This window comes from Chionomys nivalis, chromosome 4 (genome assembly GCF_950005125.1).
Source record: "Chionomys nivalis chromosome 4, mChiNiv1.1, whole genome shotgun sequence".
Lineage (NCBI taxonomy): Eukaryota > Metazoa > Chordata > Mammalia > Rodentia > Cricetidae > Chionomys > Chionomys nivalis.
Window position 1 is genome coordinate 30932666 of NC_080089.1, and position 19962 is coordinate 30952627.

General features: G+C 43.1%; 1 protein-coding gene and 1 non-coding gene across 3 annotated transcripts in view; both read left to right on the forward strand.

Annotated features, from left to right (window-relative positions):
- Nucleotides 1–19962, forward strand: part of Prdm10 (PR/SET domain 10) — a 94255-nt gene that overhangs the window by 56961 nt on the left and 17332 nt on the right. The window contains exons 10-17 of one of the 2 annotated variants that reach the window (XM_057767180.1): nucleotides 1239–1368; nucleotides 2180–2422; nucleotides 7635–7982; nucleotides 10302–10457; nucleotides 15668–15847; nucleotides 17025–17135; nucleotides 18517–18717; nucleotides 19610–19753. In XM_057767180.1, coding sequence (XP_057623163.1) covers nucleotides 1239–1368; nucleotides 2180–2422; nucleotides 7635–7982; nucleotides 10302–10457; nucleotides 15668–15847; nucleotides 17025–17135; nucleotides 18517–18717; nucleotides 19610–19753 — 1513 coding nt within the window. The remainder of the gene's footprint in view (nucleotides 1–1238; nucleotides 1369–2179; nucleotides 2423–7634; nucleotides 7983–10301; nucleotides 10458–15667; nucleotides 15848–17024; nucleotides 17136–18516; nucleotides 18718–19609; nucleotides 19754–19962) is intronic. The other variant, XM_057767181.1, reaches the window with a different exon arrangement.
- Nucleotides 11612–11773, forward strand: LOC130874034 (U1 spliceosomal RNA). The gene has a single exon (XR_009057082.1). It is a non-coding gene; the product is annotated as a U1 spliceosomal RNA (small nuclear RNA).

The following is a 19962-nucleotide window of genomic DNA, read 5'->3' on the forward strand; positions in this document are numbered from 1 at the left end:
GAGCATTGTGACCCCCAGTGTGGAGGATGGTGCTCTCTGCATTGAGAGCAGCTCTCTCCTACTTAGTAAACCCTCTCTGGAAACAGTCACACACACAACAAAGGTGTTCTTTGTGTCCTGTGTGCTTTTCAGTCTAGTCAGATTGACAGTTGGGGTGAGCTGGCACACGTATCTTCCAAAATAAGTTTATAATGCTCTTTCTGATTCCACTTGCCCCACTCCTTGCCTCAACCAGGGCCTCACACATGTTGAGCAAGTACTCTGCTGCTGGCTACAATCCAATCAATCTCTCTCTCTCTCTCTCTCTCTCTCTCTCTCTCTCTCTCTCTCTCTCTCTCCCTCTCTCTCCCCTCCTTTTCCCTCCCCTTCCTCCTCTCATTGTTTTGAGATACAGTTTGATCTGGTTCAGGCTGGCTTTGAACTTAATATGTGACTGGGGGTGATCTTGAATTTCTGATCCTTCTGCTTCCACTTCTTGAGTGTTGGAATTACAAGTGTGTATCCATATCTGGCATCCGCAGTCCTGGGTGTGCTAGACAAGCACTCTACAACTAAACTCCATCCCCAGCCCAGGAGGCTCATCTGATAGGGACCTTTTGCCTATTGGAACTCAGTTACAGGGGACTTTTTTTGTTTGTTTTTCGAGACAGGGTTTCTTTGTGTAGCCCTGGCTGTCCTGGAACTGGCCCTGTAGACCAGGCTGGCCTCAAAATCACAGAGATCCACCTGCCTCCTGAATTCTAGGATTAAAGGTGTGCACCATCACTGCCCAGCTAGGGGACTTTTTAAATTTGTTGTTGGCTTGTTCAAGAACAGTTGAATTAGGAATTTGTTTTGACTATCTAGAAAACTATAGAAAACAGGACTGTTATTTGGATTTAGCCACATTTCTGGGAAGGAATAGGAGCTGAGGCAAAGGAGAAAGAGAAGAATGGACTGAATCCTGGGAGCCAGCTGTAGGGCAAGCATGCCCTGTCCTGTTTGCGTTTCTCACCTCCTTTCAAAAGCAAAATGTTGTCAGCTTTTTTTTTTAGCCCTTATTTTCTCTCAAATTTTTAAGACATCTCTGGTTTGTAGAGAAAAGATGAGAAATGTCAGGAGTGCACATTAGCAAAATAGTGGTTTCCATCAGAAAAAGAACAGGGGAAGTGATACAGTGAGAAGAACTAAGACCATCCTAGGGAGTGATGCTGTTGGGTGCCTTGTGGTGCTGATGTAACCCAGTCTCTTGTCCCCAGAACAAGAGGTAGAGGACGGGGTCGAGGCAAGAGGAGATTTGGCCCAGGTCGGCGGCCTGGGCGTCCTCCAAAATTTATCCGCTTGGAAATCACCAGTGAAAACGGGGAAAAGAGTGACGACGGGACACAGGTACTGGGGTCCCAGGGCTCCTCTGTAGACGCTTGCTTGGGGAGTCCTCACTGTGCCTAGATCGAAATACCTTTCTGGTGTTTACAATCCTGTCTTAGAGTGCTGTCCTGTTAATTAAAGTAGGATTGTGACAGTGAAATTTTTGTTGTTGTTGTGGGTTGTTTGTTTGTTTGTTTTGAGACAGGGTTTTTCTGTGTAGCCATGGCTGTCCTGGAACTTGCTTTGTAGATCAGGCTGGCCTCAAATCCACAGAGATCCGACTGCCTCTGCTTCCCTAGTGCTGGGATTAAAGGTGTGCACCACCACTTCCTGGTCTAAAAACCGTATTTTCAAGTGTTGCTTATAATACAGATTTAACTTTGCTGTCCTAAAGATTTGAAATTGACTGGATGTGTTCTGGGACGGCTTTGCTTACTTAACCTGTTAGAGTGACTGATATTCTAGAAAGAGTGTGTGAGTTTCCTTGTTCTGGGACCAGAGATGTCTTACCGTTTTGCATTCTGCACTCACTTATCTAGATAGTCAAAACAAATTATCTCAGAGGGAGAGTATTATTTTCGGCATCATAATGCTAATCAGTTTTTAAAAAGTTGTAGCTGGGCTAGGCGGCATATTCTATAGTCCTAGCTGCTCAGGAAGCTGAGGCAGGAGGATTGTTTCAGCCTAGGAGGTTTTGGCCAGCCTAGAAATGTAGCAAGACCCTATCTCTTAAGTAAATAAATAGCAATGATTTTGAATTTGAGCCAATAGTCCCTGTATTACTGATCTTTATGTAGACAGGGAGGTAATTCCTGGTGTTTGCAAAATTCAGGACTTGCTGCATTTCCCCACAAAGGAGCAGTTCGATGAGGCTGAGCCAGCTGCCCTGAATGGACTGGATCAACCAGAACAAGCGTCCATCCCAATCCCCCAGCTGCCACAGGAAACCCCATCTTCTCTGGAGCAGGAACCAGAAACGCACACCTTGCACCTGCAGCCACAGCAAGAAGAGACTGTACTGCCTGCCCAGACCACTTTGACAGCAGATGACATGCGCAGGGCCAAACGCATTCGAGTAAGTGGGCAAGTACGCAGTCTTTGGCTGACTGGTTACCCTCCTCCTCTTGGCCAGCTCTCTCAAGGCTTTTGTTGACCATTCGCTTCGAAATCTTGCATCTAGCCTTCTAAATGCCCTTTATATTGCCTTAATTTGCAAAAGTGCTTTTCTCAGTGTTTCTGTTCATGGCAAGCTGACATGGCTGTCCTAGAGTCGGCCAACATAGCTGTGACACACAGAGGCCTGCATTTGGGCGGCTCATAGACTAGTATACTTAAAATAGGAGAGCTCTCTATATTTCTGAATTCAAAATTTCAAAATAGGTACTTAAGTATATTTAACTACCATAATTATTTCTATTTTACTTAATTTCTTTCCTTCCTTCCTTCCTTCCTTCCTTCCTTCCTTCCTTCCTTCCTTCCTTCCTTCCTTCCTTCCTTCCTTCCTTCCTTCCTTCTCATGCTATAGGTTGAACCAAAGGCCTTACACAGGCTAATCAGGGGTCTTCCCCTGAGCTGTATTTCCCAACCTAAAATATTAGTATTTTCAGCCATCTTCATCTCTGTCTAATCGTAACTCTCAAGGAAATTATGGGTCACTAGATGTAGTTATTTGTGGTTTCCGAGGGAGACCAGCAAATGTCAGGTTCAGGGCACACACCAGGCACAGCTTAAAACAGAGCAGCACGTTTGGGAGCTGGTTAGTCTGTCAGCTGTGAGGCCTGTGTGTCGTCTGTAGACTGTGCTGCAGAGGTCCATTGCCCTTCATTTCTGACCTGCTTTATTATTATTATTATTATTATTATTATTATTATTATTATTATTTTGTGGGTTGCATTTGAGCCTGAGTTAGGAACTGCAGTGGGTGTGTATAGGAAGCAGTATGATTTGGTGTGATGTCTATGTCGACAACAAACAATGATATAAACCTGTGTTTGTGGCAGCTAGTGTGTAAAAAGATTTGTAGATGCTTGTCTTGTACATAAAAGAGACATGTAAAACTTTAGATTTTCTAGATAGATGATCACTAGCTTCAGTTTGTTCTGGTCTTTTCTTCCTTTCTTTCTAACGATGATTAGTCAAGGCATTGAAGGTGTGCCTTGGAGACAGGGATAGCGACTCCTGGCTGCAGTCTTGCTGTGAACGAGAGAGACTGGGTCTGTTCCCTCTTTTGGTCTGCTTTTTCCTGTAGGCTAGAAGGGACCTCGGAAGTGCATTTCATTTAATAGTATATTTACACATTCTTAGTCAGATGATAGCCTCAAAGGGCTCTGAAGACTGTTTAAATTTCCTTTATGAGGGTCCCAGAATTGAAATATATACAATTCTCAGCTCATTCTGTGTAACTTCAAGAATTTTTCATAAAGAAGGAAAAATCATGTGAACGAATGGTAATTGAAATACATCTAACTTTTGTCTCTTTATATATAATTTCAAGCATTCATAAATATAGGCCTCGAAGAGAAACTGTGTGACCAAAGACAGAAATTGTGTCTTCTTATTCATCACTATACGTTACTTCCCAGTTTGCACTAGTCCTCTTGCCCAGCTACCGTCACTTGTCCTGTGGTAATTCTGATGCCTTATCAAGCCGAGGGAAAATGCTTGCTCCATTTAATTGTTTTGAAGGGAAAAAGAAGAAAAGCTTCCACAGTAGTCAAGCTGGGAATGTGCAAGCATAGAAAAGCTGTTTGGTTCTCAAGAGGCGGGGTACTGGTTCCAGCACAAGTTTCTTTACATCAAAGCAAAAGCCACGTGTGAAGCCTTTGGAGGTTAATATTAGTTGATCTGTCTTGATTTCCCCTCATACATTCTAAAAAGTAGGGCTGTATATTTTTCCATCTTTTTACCCAGATTGGTAATGACCTACTGAAGGGAAGTCTTCCAATCCAATTGGTAATGTAACTATTTTTCTCTCCTCTAATGCTGCCTGCTCAGTTGGAGCTGCAGGTAGGTTTGTTTCCTGTGTTTCACGTAACAGAATGTTATTTAAGTGTCTGTTGACCTGCTGTTCTTTGCATCCTGTACTTACTAAATCCAGATGGAAAACACAATTTGGATGCCTCTCTAAATGCAAATTAATGAATAATGAGAATTTATTTGCAAATAGACGAATGAGTAAATTGTGGGCTGCAGAGTCTTCCTGTGCAAATGAAGACTAGGACTAAGTGATCTCCATGGCCCCTTCCAGCTGTGAAACAATTTCAGTGATCTTTGTCGTGGTGCTGGACTTGGGCTGCATGTTCAGCAGTATCTGGGCAACCAACATAGCTTGGGCCTCTAGGGGCTTGTAGGCTAACAAGGAGTGAGCATTCACAGAGGGCTCTTTGCATTTCTGTGTCAAATAGACAAGTGCAGTTCATGACTGCACTGGGAAATGAGAATAAAGGGCCAAATATGGGGAAGTCAGGAAAGAATTTGTAAATAGGAGGAGACAGGCCCTTGGAAAACTTTCTGTGGAAGGTAGATAACTCCATAGGAAATCAACCATAGGATCAGAGGCCCAGACGCAAGATGTGCTCAGTGCCCTTATGGGACAAGTGCAAGCAGTATCTTGACTCTGGTATGGGTGTCAGGTGAAGGAGAGTGGAGAGTGAGGTGTGTTGGGCAGGGTTAGCCCACCAAAGGTTTTGAAAGCTGGTTGCATGATAAACTGAAGAATTATTTATTCTTTTTGCTTTTTTTTTTTTTCCCACATAATCAAAACCCAACAAACAAGCTGATTCATTGTCTTTAGTCTCAGGATCAAAATAATATGAAAATGAATCAATATTGTGACTTCCCTCAGCTATTCGTCTCAAACATTAGAACCATTGTACAAATGAAGAATCTTCTCTCAGAATTCACTGTCACGTAGCCGAGCTAGAAGGAAGATACTGTTTTAACATTATTTGAGCAGCTAATGTACTGTAAGGTATGGTGACACTGACTAACGGAGCTCAGGGATTAGAAGATTCGTAGTGCATCTGTGTGTAGCCTCCCTGTTTGAGATGGTTTCTTCCAGAAGTGGCCCAGGTGTGGCTATGCACAAAAGAGCTACCTTAGAGCAGAATCAGCCTGCAAGTAGGTCAAGGGTGGGGGTAGCCTGTTGTGTACCGGGGGAAACTACCATAGAGCAGCGCCAGCCTGTAAGTGGGTCAAAGGTGGGGGTAGCCCAGCACTTTCACTGCCCTGTAACATGAGTGCCGTTAGCTCTTTTAGAAGCAGGCCAGCTCTCAAGCACTCAGACAGTGTGCAGGGCTCTGTGGAAGAGACCAGATGATAAGGGTTGTGATGGAACCAAGGAAGGAGAGCCAGGTGGCCGCTCCATTCAAATCAGATGCCTGTAGGCTCTCATGTTAATCAGAAGTGACAGGAGACTGGGGAGCATAACGGAGCAAAGTGAAGCTGAACTCTGGATTTGGCACCAGGAGAAATGGAGTCCCCTGTGGGAACACCCACTATTGTGCAGCAGGTCTGTCTTTGGTAACCTGACCGCGGCCTGATCAAGGAAGAGATTTTCATATGGTAGACCTGCTCCAGATCCCGCATCTTCAGCCAGCTTGAGAAGAGCATCTGTTTACCTGGCGTTTCGCCATAGCATTCTGAGAGTAGAGGAAAACAGGAAGAACCTTGCCAAGAGTGTCAGGATAAAGTGGAAAGATTAGATTGCTGCCAAGCAGCTTAAGGAAATGAAAGCAACTGTGGCTGATTCATGAAATATCTGTTCTTCAGGATCTTCTTGGATGCCGTAGGAAAGGACCTAGGAATAACTCTAGAGCTTTATCTGAAGTATATTTTATTAATTTTCAAGCCAATATGTGAGATTTCCTGTGACTAAGTAGTTTATAAAGGTATCTAAACACAAAAAAGGATAAAATGTGGGGCTCTATTCCCATGCTTCAAGCAGCCTCCGTCAATTTAGGCAGACAACAGAATTGTCATTCACCTCGCAAGTGACTGGATGCACCTTAAAATGCCTCTCCTACCTTGTTTGTGAAGCCTGGAGAGACAGTTTCCTGTTATGTGAACTGCACCATGCTCAGATATTTCCGTGAATCAAAAATAATCATTTTCCTCCCCCCATGAATCTTTCAGTGACTCTTCCTTCAAACTGCCCAGGAGCACCCGTTTACAGGTGTGATCTGAAGGGCTCCCACTATAGAGCCATCTAGACCTCTGCCTCCTCACTCTGAGGAACATAGCAATGAATCTTCCTTGTGGCACAAATAAATATTGATTCTGTATTCTCTGTGTGAAAGGTTTCTGTAGGGATTTGCTCTCAGTGGAGCGCCAGCTATTAGTCTAGCAGCTGTGACAGATTCCAGGGAGCATCTATCTTTTCTGGCCAGGAGTCCCTCTGACAGTTGCATGGATTCGCAAGATAGCTAACCAGCCCTAGAAGGGCAATTTGTTCTGAAAAGGAAAAAGCTAGATTGACCTGTTTAGACTGGAAGCACAGCAGGGAGCATAGCTTTGGTGGGCGGCACTCTAGCTAGAACTGACCAACTACCGTGGGGACTAGTCCTCCACATTCTGTAAGATCTGAAATATATATATTCCATTTATGGTATGTTTATGTCATGCCCCACAAACAAATACATTCACATAAACCTTCATTTCCCTTTCAGTTTATTTTCTTACATTGATATTAGTAATTCACGTTGCATAAAATCCACTGATTTAATTTTCTATGCTCAAAGAAACCCCGTATCTATGTCTTTCTCTACCTCCCCCACAACCCTCCGGAAGGTCTAATTGCCCTTCAGTTCCTGTTATTTTATTGTGAAATGTTACAGATTCCTTCATCAAGGACTTTTAACTGACATTCTAGTCTCATTCACACATGTATGATTTACCCAAGTTTTTTCTTTCAAATCTCCAATTTTTGTTTGTTCTGCTCTGTTTGTTTTCTTTCTTTTAGTTTTCTGTTGAAAACAGGTTTTGAGCACACGCCTTTAATCCTAGCACTTGGGATGATGCAGAGGCATGCGGATCTTTGTGAGTTCCAGGACAGCCAGAACTATATAGTGAGACCCTGTCTTAAAAAAAAAAAACTTTGAAATGTACTTATATCACATATAGATATAAAGTGAAACCCCAAACGGTGTCTTTTCTTTAGGGTAGCTTCAGCCTGAACGGCTCTCAGCACTCAGTCTCCTTTTGTGTGAGCTGAGTTCAGCTTCTCTAGGAAGCCTGATTGCGGCTGTCACTCTTGGGCCTCACCACACGGTCCTGTTTGTGTCTTTCAGAATGCAGCTCTTCAGCATCTGTTTATCCGGAAGTCCTTCCGGCCTTTTAAATGTCTGCAGTGTGGGAAAGCCTTCCGGGAAAAGGACAAACTGGACCAACACTTGCGCTTCCACGGGCGGGAGGGGAACTGCCCGCTGAGCTGTGATCTCTGTGACAAGGGCTTCATCAGCAGTGCCTCCTTGGAGAGCCACATGAAGCTCCATTCTGACCAGAAGACTTACTCTTGCATTTTTTGCCCAGAATCCTTTGACCGCCTTGATTTGTTGAAAGATCATGTGGCCATTCATATCAATGATGGCTACTTCACCTGCCCAACCTGTAAGAAACGGTTCCCAGATTTTATCCAGGTGAGTGTTTGCGCCTGAGATTCCTGTCTGCTTCCAATTTTTTGTAAAAGAAACTTCAAGTTTTGGAAAATCAAGACCATTCAGGACCTATATTTTCATCTTTTTTTTTTTTAATTTTTGAAGTATCTCTGCAATAGTTTTCAAACTACTTTTCACATACAGAGTATTTTTTCCTTGGCTCTCAGGAAAAGTGTTGTTTAAATTCTTAAGTTATGTTTATAGTAATAAACATGAGCTCTGGGCTGGCAAAATAGCCAAGGGGGTAAAGCTGCTTACTATCAAGCCCAATGATCCGAGTTCAATCCTTGGAGCCCACATGAGAACCTGAAATTACCTGGCGTGAGTGAGAAGGAAACATAGAACACGCAGCAAACCTGCTTAGGAGTTTATTAGGGGGGCGTATACAGATCTGGTGAGGTGGGTCGCTGTGCAGAGAGAGAGCTGAAGATGGCTCGTCCAACTTTTAAAGGCATGCGCAGAGGGACACGCGTACATACGCAGATGACGGAGCTCACAGACGGGCGCAAGGGCTCACACAGCTGCGTCATACGTAGATGGTGCAACCAAGATGCACATGGGTCATGCGGGATCCTTTAAAATCCCCGGGGCCATTAGGCACTTCTGCCTGAGTTTTTGTCCGCACATGCGTGGCCCTAGAACCTGGAAGTGTCAGCCATGCTGTGACTGAATCATAACAGAACTTCCCCTGCAAATTGTCCTCTGATATCCAGATGTTCATCGTAGTGCACATGCACTAAAGATAAATGTAAGAAAAAATTCTTGGAAACACCAAATCTGGTTATTATTTTTAAAAAGTCTTTTTAAGAATCTTTGTCAAATATCCATTACTCATAAAACAACATAGAATCTCTAGAACGTATTTCTTTATATCTGGATGGGAAGCATCTCTCTACCATTCTGGTTTTCTGTTTTACTTTACTAAGGTTATATATCTTGAAAAGAAACAAAGAGAGTTGGCATATAAGATGCTGTCATGTCAAGCACTATCTTTTCTGTAGTATTGGGGCAAAACTTAATTTTGAGTAAAAATATTTTTATATTCAGTAAATAATTAAATCATAATATCTCAAAATATTCTTTAGAAATTACAAAAGCAAAAGAACTGTGATTTAATCATAGATCTTTTTTTTGTTTGTTTGTTTGTTTTGTTGTTTGTTTTTTCAAGACAAGGTTTCTCTGTAGCTTTGGTGCCTGTCCTGGAACTAGCTCTGAAGACCGGGCTGGCCTCGAACTCAGAGAGATCCACCTGCCTCTGCCTCCCAAGTGCTGGGATTAAAGGCATGCACCACCAACCACCTGGCCTAACTGTGTTTCTTCTAACAATGAGAGTCTTGAGACGTTTTTCTCCACACAGTTAGAAAGTTGTCGAGGCATAATGCAATGGATAAGGAACTCTGGTGTTGGGGAAGCCAAGTGCTTTAAAGGAACAGTTCAGTAGATTTTCTACTAAACTGTCTACAGCTTACTTACCATCACCCCACCCCCACCCACACAGTGCTGGCTCTTGGATTCAAAGCATCCTCCATGTTAAGCACACATTATACTATTGAGCTGTATCCCTTCCAAAAGCCTTTTCATGCATTATTTATAGCTGAGAGAGTTCAGAACCTGAGTCCTTCTCTACTCTCCACCCCAACTGAAGTCCTGGAGTTGAATCCAGGGTAAAACTGTCCGATTAGCTGAAAGCGAAGGGTCTATGGCCCAGCCGAGAAGGAAGGAAATCAGTCCATATAATGAACAAGTAGTATTGCCAATGTCATCTGATCCCTGTCTTTCGTTCTTTAGAACCTGACTCGTTTCTTCTAGTGCTGAGACCAAACCTAGGGCCTCGAGCGCATGTGGCTGCAGGCAATTGTGTTATTCAGAGCTGTATCCCAGACCTGATTTTATAGGAAGACATGAAAGGGTCAGCTATTAAGGATGCAGAATTACCTCTACATATGTAGAAACAAAAATGAGGACAAATGACTTTTGTTTTCTTATAGGTAATAATTTAGCAAGATTCATTAAAATCCAAAGCAACTTTACGTTTTAGCCTTCTTAAAAAGGAAAGAAAATTGTCCAAGAGATCGAGGTGGTGCTCTTTCTTTCTATGAGTTACCTGGGAGGTTCAGATTTCTAGGACTCTGGCCTGTGCTGTTTCTTTGTGACAAGCACAGCCTGTGTTACTGAATGCAGTCATCCCTTGATGATAACCAGGCTCCTCAAAGTCCTCAGTGGTGTGTTGGTGCCCTCTAGCGTCATAGCCACCTCTGGTTCTTTCTTTTGGCCTGAGCGTCCCCTGGTCTTTACTGCCAGGTGAAAAAGCACGTGCGCAGCTTCCACTCTGAAAAGATCTACCAGTGTACCGAGTGTGACAAGGCCTTCTGTCGCCCTGACAAGCTGAGACTGCACATGCTTCGGCATTCCGACCGCAAGGACTTCCTGTGTTCCACCTGTGGGAAGCAATTTAAGGTAGGACGCCAACCTGCAGCCAGAGGAAACTGTCCAGCCTAGGATTAAGTCAGGCTAAGGACAGACACCTGCTTGTTTCATGCCTTTGTGCACATGCTCTAAGTAATGGATAGTAGAACTAGATTGTTATTGACGGAGGCCTAAGAGACCAGTTTATTTATGTACTAATTAAATCAAGAGGTTGCTGTTGTTGTTGTTGTTGACTATTTATCAGATGAGAACCTGCAGGTAAGTCACCTAAGCAAGATCTTCTTCGGCAGAGATGGGAAACATAAAGATGTCTGAGGGGACGGAGCAGAGGGATTAGACTGCTCTGGAGAATGCAGTGATTTCAAGGACTCAATAAGACGTAAGTAGTTTGGCATGGAATCGCAGTCTTGAGGAGGCAAAGGCAGAAGGAGCTTGAATTTGTGGCTAGCCTAAGCTATATAGTAAATGGCAAGCCAGTTTGTGCGACATAGTGAACACAAAAGAAAACAAAATGAAACCCAAACCAGTAATCTGCCTAGAATTAAGAAGAAACGAAGGGGAAGTCTGCAGGAAACTTGGAGGTATTTGTTGTTGAGAGGCATTGCTAAACATGGCTAGGCTAACTTGTTATAGCTGCTGGGAAGAGGGCCAGTGAGATTGTTCAGTGGGTAGAGGCACTTGCCACACAAACCTGAGAATCTGAGTTCTGTATCTGAATCCCACAGTAGAAGGGAGAACCTATCCCTAAAAGTTGTCCTTTGCCCTTCAAGTGTGCTTGTGGTACTTGAATATCCTTGCCACACTAATGATCAATAAAATTAATTAAGTTGAAAGAAACTGGAGATTATTGGGAGGGGACAAGTAAGAGGTATGTTCATATGGAATGTGAACATTGAAGAGAAAAAGCTTAAGCTTTGTGGTACATCCCTTATAGATCAAATATGGAATTTATTTTGATGGCTTACAGTATATCATCATGTTTGAAATGGCTGAAGAATTCCACTATGAGCTATGTATGGAGGCATCTACCTGAAATCTCAGTACTTGGGAGGCTGATACAGGGGAATTGCCATGAGGTTTAGGTCAGCTTAGACTATGTAGCAAATTAAGGACCAGCCTGGGCATACAGTAGGGAGACCCTGTCTCAAAAAGCTCCTGGGCATGCAGCCTATCTTTAAAATGGTTTGTTTATCTGGCAGGGGAGATACCAGGATCACGAAGATGGCTTTCCCAGGGCGAAGCTTATCCATTGCACTGCAGATGAGCTGACCCCTGTGATTTCCCCAAATGCAGCAAACTTGACTGCAGAATTTGTAGTAATGGGGGAGTGTTCGTGCTCTCCCATTGAGTAAAGTAAAAATAAATAAATAAATAAAAAAGAGTAGTTTACTTACCCAGTGAGACTCCCTCGAAGAAAGTGTAATTTTTTATTTGCAAGTGGTTATCAATTGAAGTCAGCTTCTTGCTTAGGGATGGGGCATGTGTCCACTTCTTCTTTCAGCTCTAGGACCCAATCTGATGCAGACCCATGCAAGCCCTGTATGTGCTGCCTCAGTCTCTGTGAGTTCAAATGTGCATCAATCCTGTTGACTTAGAGGGCATCATTTCCTTAGTGTCCTCCATCCCCTCTGGCTCCTATGCCTTTAGTGCCTCCTCTTCTGCACACAAGGTTTCTTGAGCCCTGAGAGGAGGGATTTGATGGAGACATCCTGTTTAGGCCTGAGTGTTCCAAGGCCTCTTATTCTCTGTATAATGTCTGACTATGGGTCTCTATGCTTGTTCCCATCTGCTGCAGGAGGCAGCTTCTCTGATGATGTCAGCCATCATCATCATGGTACTCATCTATGAGGATAGCAGAATATCATTTATTGCTTTTTTTTTGAACAGTCCCCTTTCTATCCATAACTATCTATTAGTTTTATTTATCTTAGCCATTCTGATGGATATAAGATGAAATCTCAAAGTAGTTTTGATTTGTATATCCCTGACAACTAAGGATGTTGAATATTTCTTTAAGTGTTTCTCAGCTATTTCCTCTTTTGAGAATTCTTGTTTGAATTTGTACCCATTTTTAAATTGGTTTGTTTTCTTGATATCTAGCTTTTTGAGTTCTTTATAGATTTTGGATATTAGCCTTTTTTCAGAAGTAGAGTTGGTAAAATCTTTTCCTACTGTGTAGGCTGCCCCTTTGTCCAGACGATGGTGTCCATTGTCATACAGAAGCTTTTCAGATCCACGAGGTTCTATTTTCAGTTGTTGTTCTTAGTGCCTATGCTATTGGTGTTCTGTTCAGAAAGTCTTTTCCTGTGCCAATGAGTTCAAGGCTATTCCCCACTTTCTCTTCTGTCAGGTTCAGTGTATCTGATTTTATGTCAAAGTCCTTGATCCATTTGGAGTTGAGTTTTGTGCAGGGTATAAGTATGGATCTATTTGAATTTTTCTTTATGCATTCTATCCGGAACCTTGAGTGCCAACCCCTCAGGGCTCAGAATAGGATGTCTAGGGCAAGTGAAGATCTGAAGGTAAAAAAATTAACTCAGTACTTTATGGCTACATGTTCTTTATTCCTTTGCACAAAGAAGCATCAAGAAGAAGAAAGGAGAGGGGGTGATGTCCACGAGGTTTCTAATTTTTGCAGACATAGTTGAAAATTCCATAGGTAAAGACTATAATAGTGTGTATATCAAAATCACAAGAGGACAGGTAGAACTTGACAAAGCAGTACTCTGGAACAGGTGACATTACCCAGGAAAGGGCCAGTGTCCAAGGGGGAAACACCTGACATTCCAAACCATTCGATAAAGTTACTAAATGTTCCTGAATCCTGTACTCACCTATTCTCCTCACCAATCTCTTTTGTGATGTCCATCTTTGGGGACATCCAAATTTGTTTGTTATCAACGGTGTCTTCTTTAGAAAATTCTATGTGGTCTGTTAGTAGGTAATTTTGTGGAACTGACTCTATGTAAATTTGACTATTAGAACAAAAAGTGAATGTTATTGCTCCTGGTGTGGAGGAATGGAAAGGTCATTCCATTGCCTCTGCGGAAATTACATTGCTTAGATGTTTTGGATTTTCACTTTGATGAAAGTGATTTTTAGTTGTAGAAGTTTCCCAGTAGAATTTTTAGTGTCATTTATGCATTCTATCATATCATCTGTAAATAAAGATACTTTGACTTCTTCCTTTCCAATTTGTATCCCCTTGATCTCTCTCCTTCAGTTGCATCTGGGTTCAGGAAGATTGTTGGTGGAGGCTGCTTGTTTGTTGCCTGACTGCCCAGACCCAAAATAATAATACTGAAAGTATATTAATTACAATACTGCTTGGCCAATGACTCTAGCTAGTTCTTATATCTTAAATTAACTCATTTTTATTCATCTGTGTATCACCACGTGGCTGTGGCCTACTGGTAAGATTCTGTTCGGCATCTGGCTTCTGTCTCCTGCGGCAGCTACATGGCTTCTGTTTGACTCCACCCACTCTCTCTGCTTGGAATTTCTTCCTTGCCCTATTCTGTGCTTCAGTAGGCCCAAAGTAGCTTCTTTATTAACCAGTGGCATTCACAGCATACAGAGGAGAACTGCCATACATTTTGCAGGACACAGAAGAAAGCAACTGATGAACTTTGCCAGTACAAGGTATAAGAGATCTTCAGATTTCCTGCTTCATGGAACAGTCTGTCAGAAACTATGGGCCTGTTGGCTGAAGATGAATGCCCCAACATTACAGAAGAACTTTGGGTAGCTGTTCAGGCAGCAAGCTGTCTGTGCCAATTTTAGAGTTTTGGAAGTTGCTTACAATGCACTTCCTGTTTACTTAGGTAATATTAAATCCTTCTGAAGTCTTTGATGGAGTTGAATAACAGATAGTTACAGTTATAGTTTTCCTTAGTTATGATAAAAGATAAAGGAGATATAAATATTGTAACTATAATTCTTGCTTGGTAACTGGTTTGTTGTATGTAATCTTGTTATATTAAAGTTAAAACCTTTTAATTTTGACAAAAAGGGGGAGGTGATGTGGGATTCCCCTCAGTATGCTGTGAAAGCCATTGGTTAATAAAGAAGCTGCTTTGGGCTTACTGTAGCACAGAATAGAGCATGGCAGGAATTCCAAGCAGCTAGAGGAGGAGAGAGTAGACAGAAGCAGGGAGAAGTCATGTAGCCTCCACAGGAGACAGACACCAGATGCCAGACAGAACCTTACTGGCAGGCTACAACCACGTGGTGATACACAGATTAATAGAAATGAGTTAATTTAAGATATAAGAGCTAGCTAGCAATATGCTTTGAGTCATTGATCAAGCAGTGTTGCAATTAATATAGTTTCAGTGTGACTATTTTGGGTCTGGGCGACCGGGAAACAAACGAGCAGCCTCTGACTACAGAAGACTGTAATTCTAAGTGCTGGTATCTGCTCTTGTCTTTTGTTGGGAGAGTGTTTCTAGATATTGGGGACTGACATTTAGGAATAAGATGGGCTAGAAGTTGGAGCTGAGGGGTGGGAGGAAAGCAGGGTGTTCTACCAGGATCTGCTTAGTTCCCTAGGAATGAGGGCAGAGAATGTGGAGGGTCACAGCAGGTGGTCTGCTACAGAGCTGAGGCTGAGACTGGGGAATTGGTGTGGAAAAGACAGGGAGAGTGAAGATATGAAGCTCGTCCACCTGCTTTGCTGGTCTGCTCTGGCAGGCTTAGTTGGTGGTTTCCTGGAGAATTCCTGCTGGAATTAGGGGCTGGGATAACGGCATAAGTCTGGGTGAGGGGAGGAAACTTTGCAGGGGAAGATATGTGTGATTCACTGGAGATGGGGGCAGAGAGGAAGAGGATGTTGAAGTAGGTGGTCTGCTACAGAGCTGAGGATAAGACTGGGGATTGGATTTGGAGGTTATCTGCAGTTAGCCTACCTACTTTCCTGACTGGCGTAGCTGATGGGTTTCCCAGGAATCAGTGTTGTTGTTTTTTTTTTTTTTTTTTTTTTTTTAAAAATTACCCTTAGCCAGGCGGTGGTGGCACACGCCTTTAATCCCAGCACTCGGGAGGCAGAGGCAGGCGGATCTCTGTGAGTTCGAGGCCAGCCTGGTCTACAAGAGCTAGTTCCAGGACAGGAACCAAAAGCTACGGAGAAACCCTGTCTCGAAAAATCAAAAAAAAAAAAAAATAAATAAATAAATTACCCTTCAATTAAAAATTTTCTGTCCTTGCTCCTACACTGTTTTTAACAAAATTTCTCCAAATAGCGAAAAGACAAACTCCGGGAGCACATGCAAAGGATGCATAACCCTGAAAGGGAGGCCAAGAAAGCTGACCGCATCAGCCGCTCCAAGACCTTCAAACCACGCATCACGTCCACAGACTACGACAGCTTCACGTTCAAGTGCCGTTTGTGCATGATGGGCTTCCGGAGGCGAGGCATGCTGGTCAGTGCTGGATGAGCAAATTCTTGCCTCCAGATCCACCCTTCCTCTCAGTGGCAATGAACCTTAACAAAGTAGATTTGTGGGTGTATCAGTTAGTGGCTAGGGGAGACGAAAAGCAGTCCCTCCAATTTGAGCTTCTTTCCTTTCTGTGACAGACACCCTTTTCCCTTCTGAACCACATTTTGGATGATTTGAAGGTTTCCATGCCCTTCCTTTTCCCCCTTTTGATGCTAGGAACCTGGGGGCCTTGCACCTACTTAGCATGTGCTCTGCAGCTGAACTGCATCCCTAGACCTCTACCCTTCTCATTATTAGTCTGTGTATTTTATTTCCCTTCTCTTATTAGTTGAATATTCTTTCTGGTAGGGTCTTTATCTCCTTCCCACTGTTCCCTATCAGTGCCTTCTTTTTTCAGGAAACAATCGTAAGGAAACTTCCCTTCACTGCAGGGAGTGTGGTCCTAGATTAGGGGAAACATCAGGATATTTCACTGCTTTCAGCTGTACCAGTGCAGTTGCAGAGGCTGGAGAGAGGGCTCAGTGGTTAAGAGCACTGCCTGCTCTTCCAAAGGTCTTGAGTTTAATTCCCAGCAACCACACGGTGGCTCACAGCCATCTATAATGAGATCTGGTGCCCTCTTGAGGAAGAAACCTGGTCAGTTGTCCCCATCAACTTAGACCATGAAACTCAATGTGAACAAGTTCAACAGAACCGCCATATACGGGCTGCCCATGCGTGCTTCAGCACTGCCAGGGCATAGATTTCATTCAGAATTTCAAGGTGGTTAGAGAGTCATAGTAGTTAAAATATAGAGCCTTACTTTGTATCCATTCAGCAGTCTCAGTAAGATAATTGGATAATGAAAGCCAGATTTACATCAGATTAATTCTTCAGGAAATTCATGTAAGATCTATTTATTATGTATATACAGTGTTCTGTCTGCATATATTCCTGCTTGCCAGAAGAGGGCATCAAATCTCATTATAGATGGTTGTGAGCCACCATGTGGTTGCTGGGAATTGAACTCAGGACCTTTGGAAATGCTGCCAGTGCTCTTAACCTATCTCTATAGCCCTTGCTTCAGAGTTTTAACTTTTAGCACTCATTACCAAAGGCTTTTGTTTAATTTCTGTTTGTAATGGTACTTTCTCTGTGTGCCTTTTTCTCTCTTTTCCAGGTGAATCACTTATCAAAGAGGCATCCAGACATGAAGATAGAAGAGGTGCCCGAGTTAACCCTCCCCATCATAAAACCCAACCGCGATTACTTCTGTCAGTATTGTGATAAGGTAAAAGTATATAATGCTCTCCTGGTTGGGCTGCCATAGTGGAAGCTTACCTCATGGAGGAATGCCTACAGGGTTTTTCATTTAGACAGGAAAGGCTGAAAGGTAGCCTCATTGTAAGCCAAGGGCTGTAGAGATGGCTCCATGGTTAAGAGGAAGCACTTACTACTATTGCCAAGGATTCTGTTTCCCTCATCTATGTTGGGTAGCTCAGTCTCTTGCGACTCCAAGGGATCTGATGCCCTCTCCTTTCTTTCATGTGTACTGTACAAATATGAAGCAGTTATAGACAGGAAGATATACATACACACACACAAAATAATATTTTAGGGACTAGAGAGATGGTTAAGTGATTGAGAGCATTTGCTGTTCTCCCATCCCAGAGGACCTGAGTTTAATTCCCAGTACCCACATCAGGTGGTTCACAACTGCCTGTAACTCCAGCTCCAGAGGACCCAATACCCTCTTTTGGACTCTGCAGATACCTGCAATTATAGATGCACATACGCAGATATACATGTGTACACATAATTTTTTTACAAAAAATTAATTAAACATCAAAGCTATACAGAGAAACCCTGTCTTGAAACCCCCCTCAATTAATTAAAATGATGAAATGTAAGCTGTTCCCCTGAGATATTTACGAACTTTGTTTTCTTATTATCACTTCTGTCTGTGACGTTTACAATAGAGAACAGTTAACCAAGAGCCTAGAATATGAACTCATTTGAAATTTCCAAGCTGTTAAACAGTCTGTCAGCTTATAAGACAGGTGATAGACTGGGCTTCCTGAGTGGGTTGTGAAAAGGTTTGTGGTGGAATTCTCTGTTTGTATTGTTGCAGCCACACAGAAAGACAAAGGCTGCTGGGTGTGCTTTCTATCTGTTAAACTTTTGATAAAAGGTATTTTTATAGTTATTATCTTAGATTTATATAGGAAATTCAAGGAAATTGCCTACCATATCCATATCAGATTCACTTTTTTTCTAAAATATAATACCCACATCCATAACTCTGGGTCTTTTTAGGACAGGGTCTGGCTGTATAGCTCAGGCTGGCCCTTGCCTCTTGAGAGCTGGGATTATAAGTGTGGTCCATCATACCCAGCAGCCCTTCTTATCCTAAGACAGGATTTCACTCTACTTCACACTTAGACTCATGGAATAGTACAAAATGGCAGTCAGCCAGAAGTCTCCTGTTGCAGTCTCTCAGGAGCTGAGATTACAGGCATGGCCTGCCATACACCGTAGCTTCTTGATTGTTTTATTTGGGGCTATACCAATACATTTTTCTCCTTTCCTTAGAATGATTTTTTTTTTTATTTTACTTTAAGCAAGAAAGTGAACTCATACCTTGCTTTCATGGTCAACTATTTACACTGCAGGTTTATAAGAGTGCCAGCAAACGCAAAGCCCATATTCTAAAGAACCACCCAGGAGCTGAACTCCCACCAAGCATTCGGAAACTTCGTCCTGCTGGCCCTGGAGAGCCTGACCCTATGCTGAGCACCCACACCCAGCTGACTGGCACCATCGCCACCCCTCCTGTCTGCTGCCCACATTGTTCCAAGCAGTATAGCAGCAAGGTATGGTGCAGGCTCTGACCCAGGATGACTCAGAACTTTACACCAGTAGTGTTCTAACATACTTCTCACCCAGGTGTCTTGCGTGGCCCAGGTGTCTTGCGTGGCTGCTGCTGAATTGGTGGGCTTTAGGAGACCTATAAAGGCAGGGACCACAGCAAAACAAAAAGGGGGGTAGGAATGTTGTGGGCTCCTCCACATTATGGCTGTTTACTAGTCTGAGCACTCAGCTGCTTTCCTTTACCTTGGCCTGCTCAGGGCCTTATATTTGAGTGTTCTTGTCTCACAGTTTATAGGCTCAGCCTGTGTAGTCACTATTCAGGACCTGAGATGGTTCTTGAAAGGGGGTCACTTTTGTCGACCAAGAGTGACCGATTGCTTCAGCCATTCATGGGGCCTGGGAACAAGTGTGAAGTTTCTGGATCCTTCTTGATGGTATAGAATCATGTTAATTTTTATTTTCCTCTTTTTCTTCTCCTCTTCTCCCCATCCTATACCCTTGTATTGCTTTTGACAGTGTGGTTGCTTCTCAAGTGTTGTTCGTGCTGCTTTGATTTTTTTTATTGAATTTAGGAGATAGGATCTCTCTGTATTTCCCAGGTTGGCCTCAAACTCCTGGGCTCAACTGATCTTTTCTGCTACAACTTCCCAAGGAGGTGAACCTTATGTGCAGAAGCCATGTGTCTGCGGAACAAACAGACAGCATTTTAAAGGCAACCAATAAACGCTTTAAGAACCTTTGGAGGATTTGCATATGGGAAAGTGGCTAATTCTGATCATTGTCCTTTTCGCTTTGTTTTGAGACAACTTCTTGCTGTTTAGCCCAGGCTGGCCTTAAGCTTATCCTTTTCCTACTTTAGCTGCAGTAATTGTTTATTTTTCCTTCATTTTCCAGACCAAGATGGTCCAACACATTCGAAAGAAACATCCAGAGTATGCCCAACTCCCCAACACCATCCACACACCGCTGACGACAGCTGTGATCAGCGCCACCCCAGCTGTCTTAACCACAGATAGTGCCACTGGAGAGACTGTGGTGGTAAGTGGGTGACTAGGAAGAGCGTGGTATTCCCTTTAGTGCTCATCCTCTCTTTAAACACCAAAGCCATGCATGCCAAGCATTTTATTAGTTGATGCAGGTGGGGCCACTTGCCCTCAGCCCGATATTTATGCTTGGGTCTTCTTGCCAGTGCTTTCCAAATCTCTCTGTCAAAGGAGGAGCAGGATACTTTCAATGCTGTCCTTCAC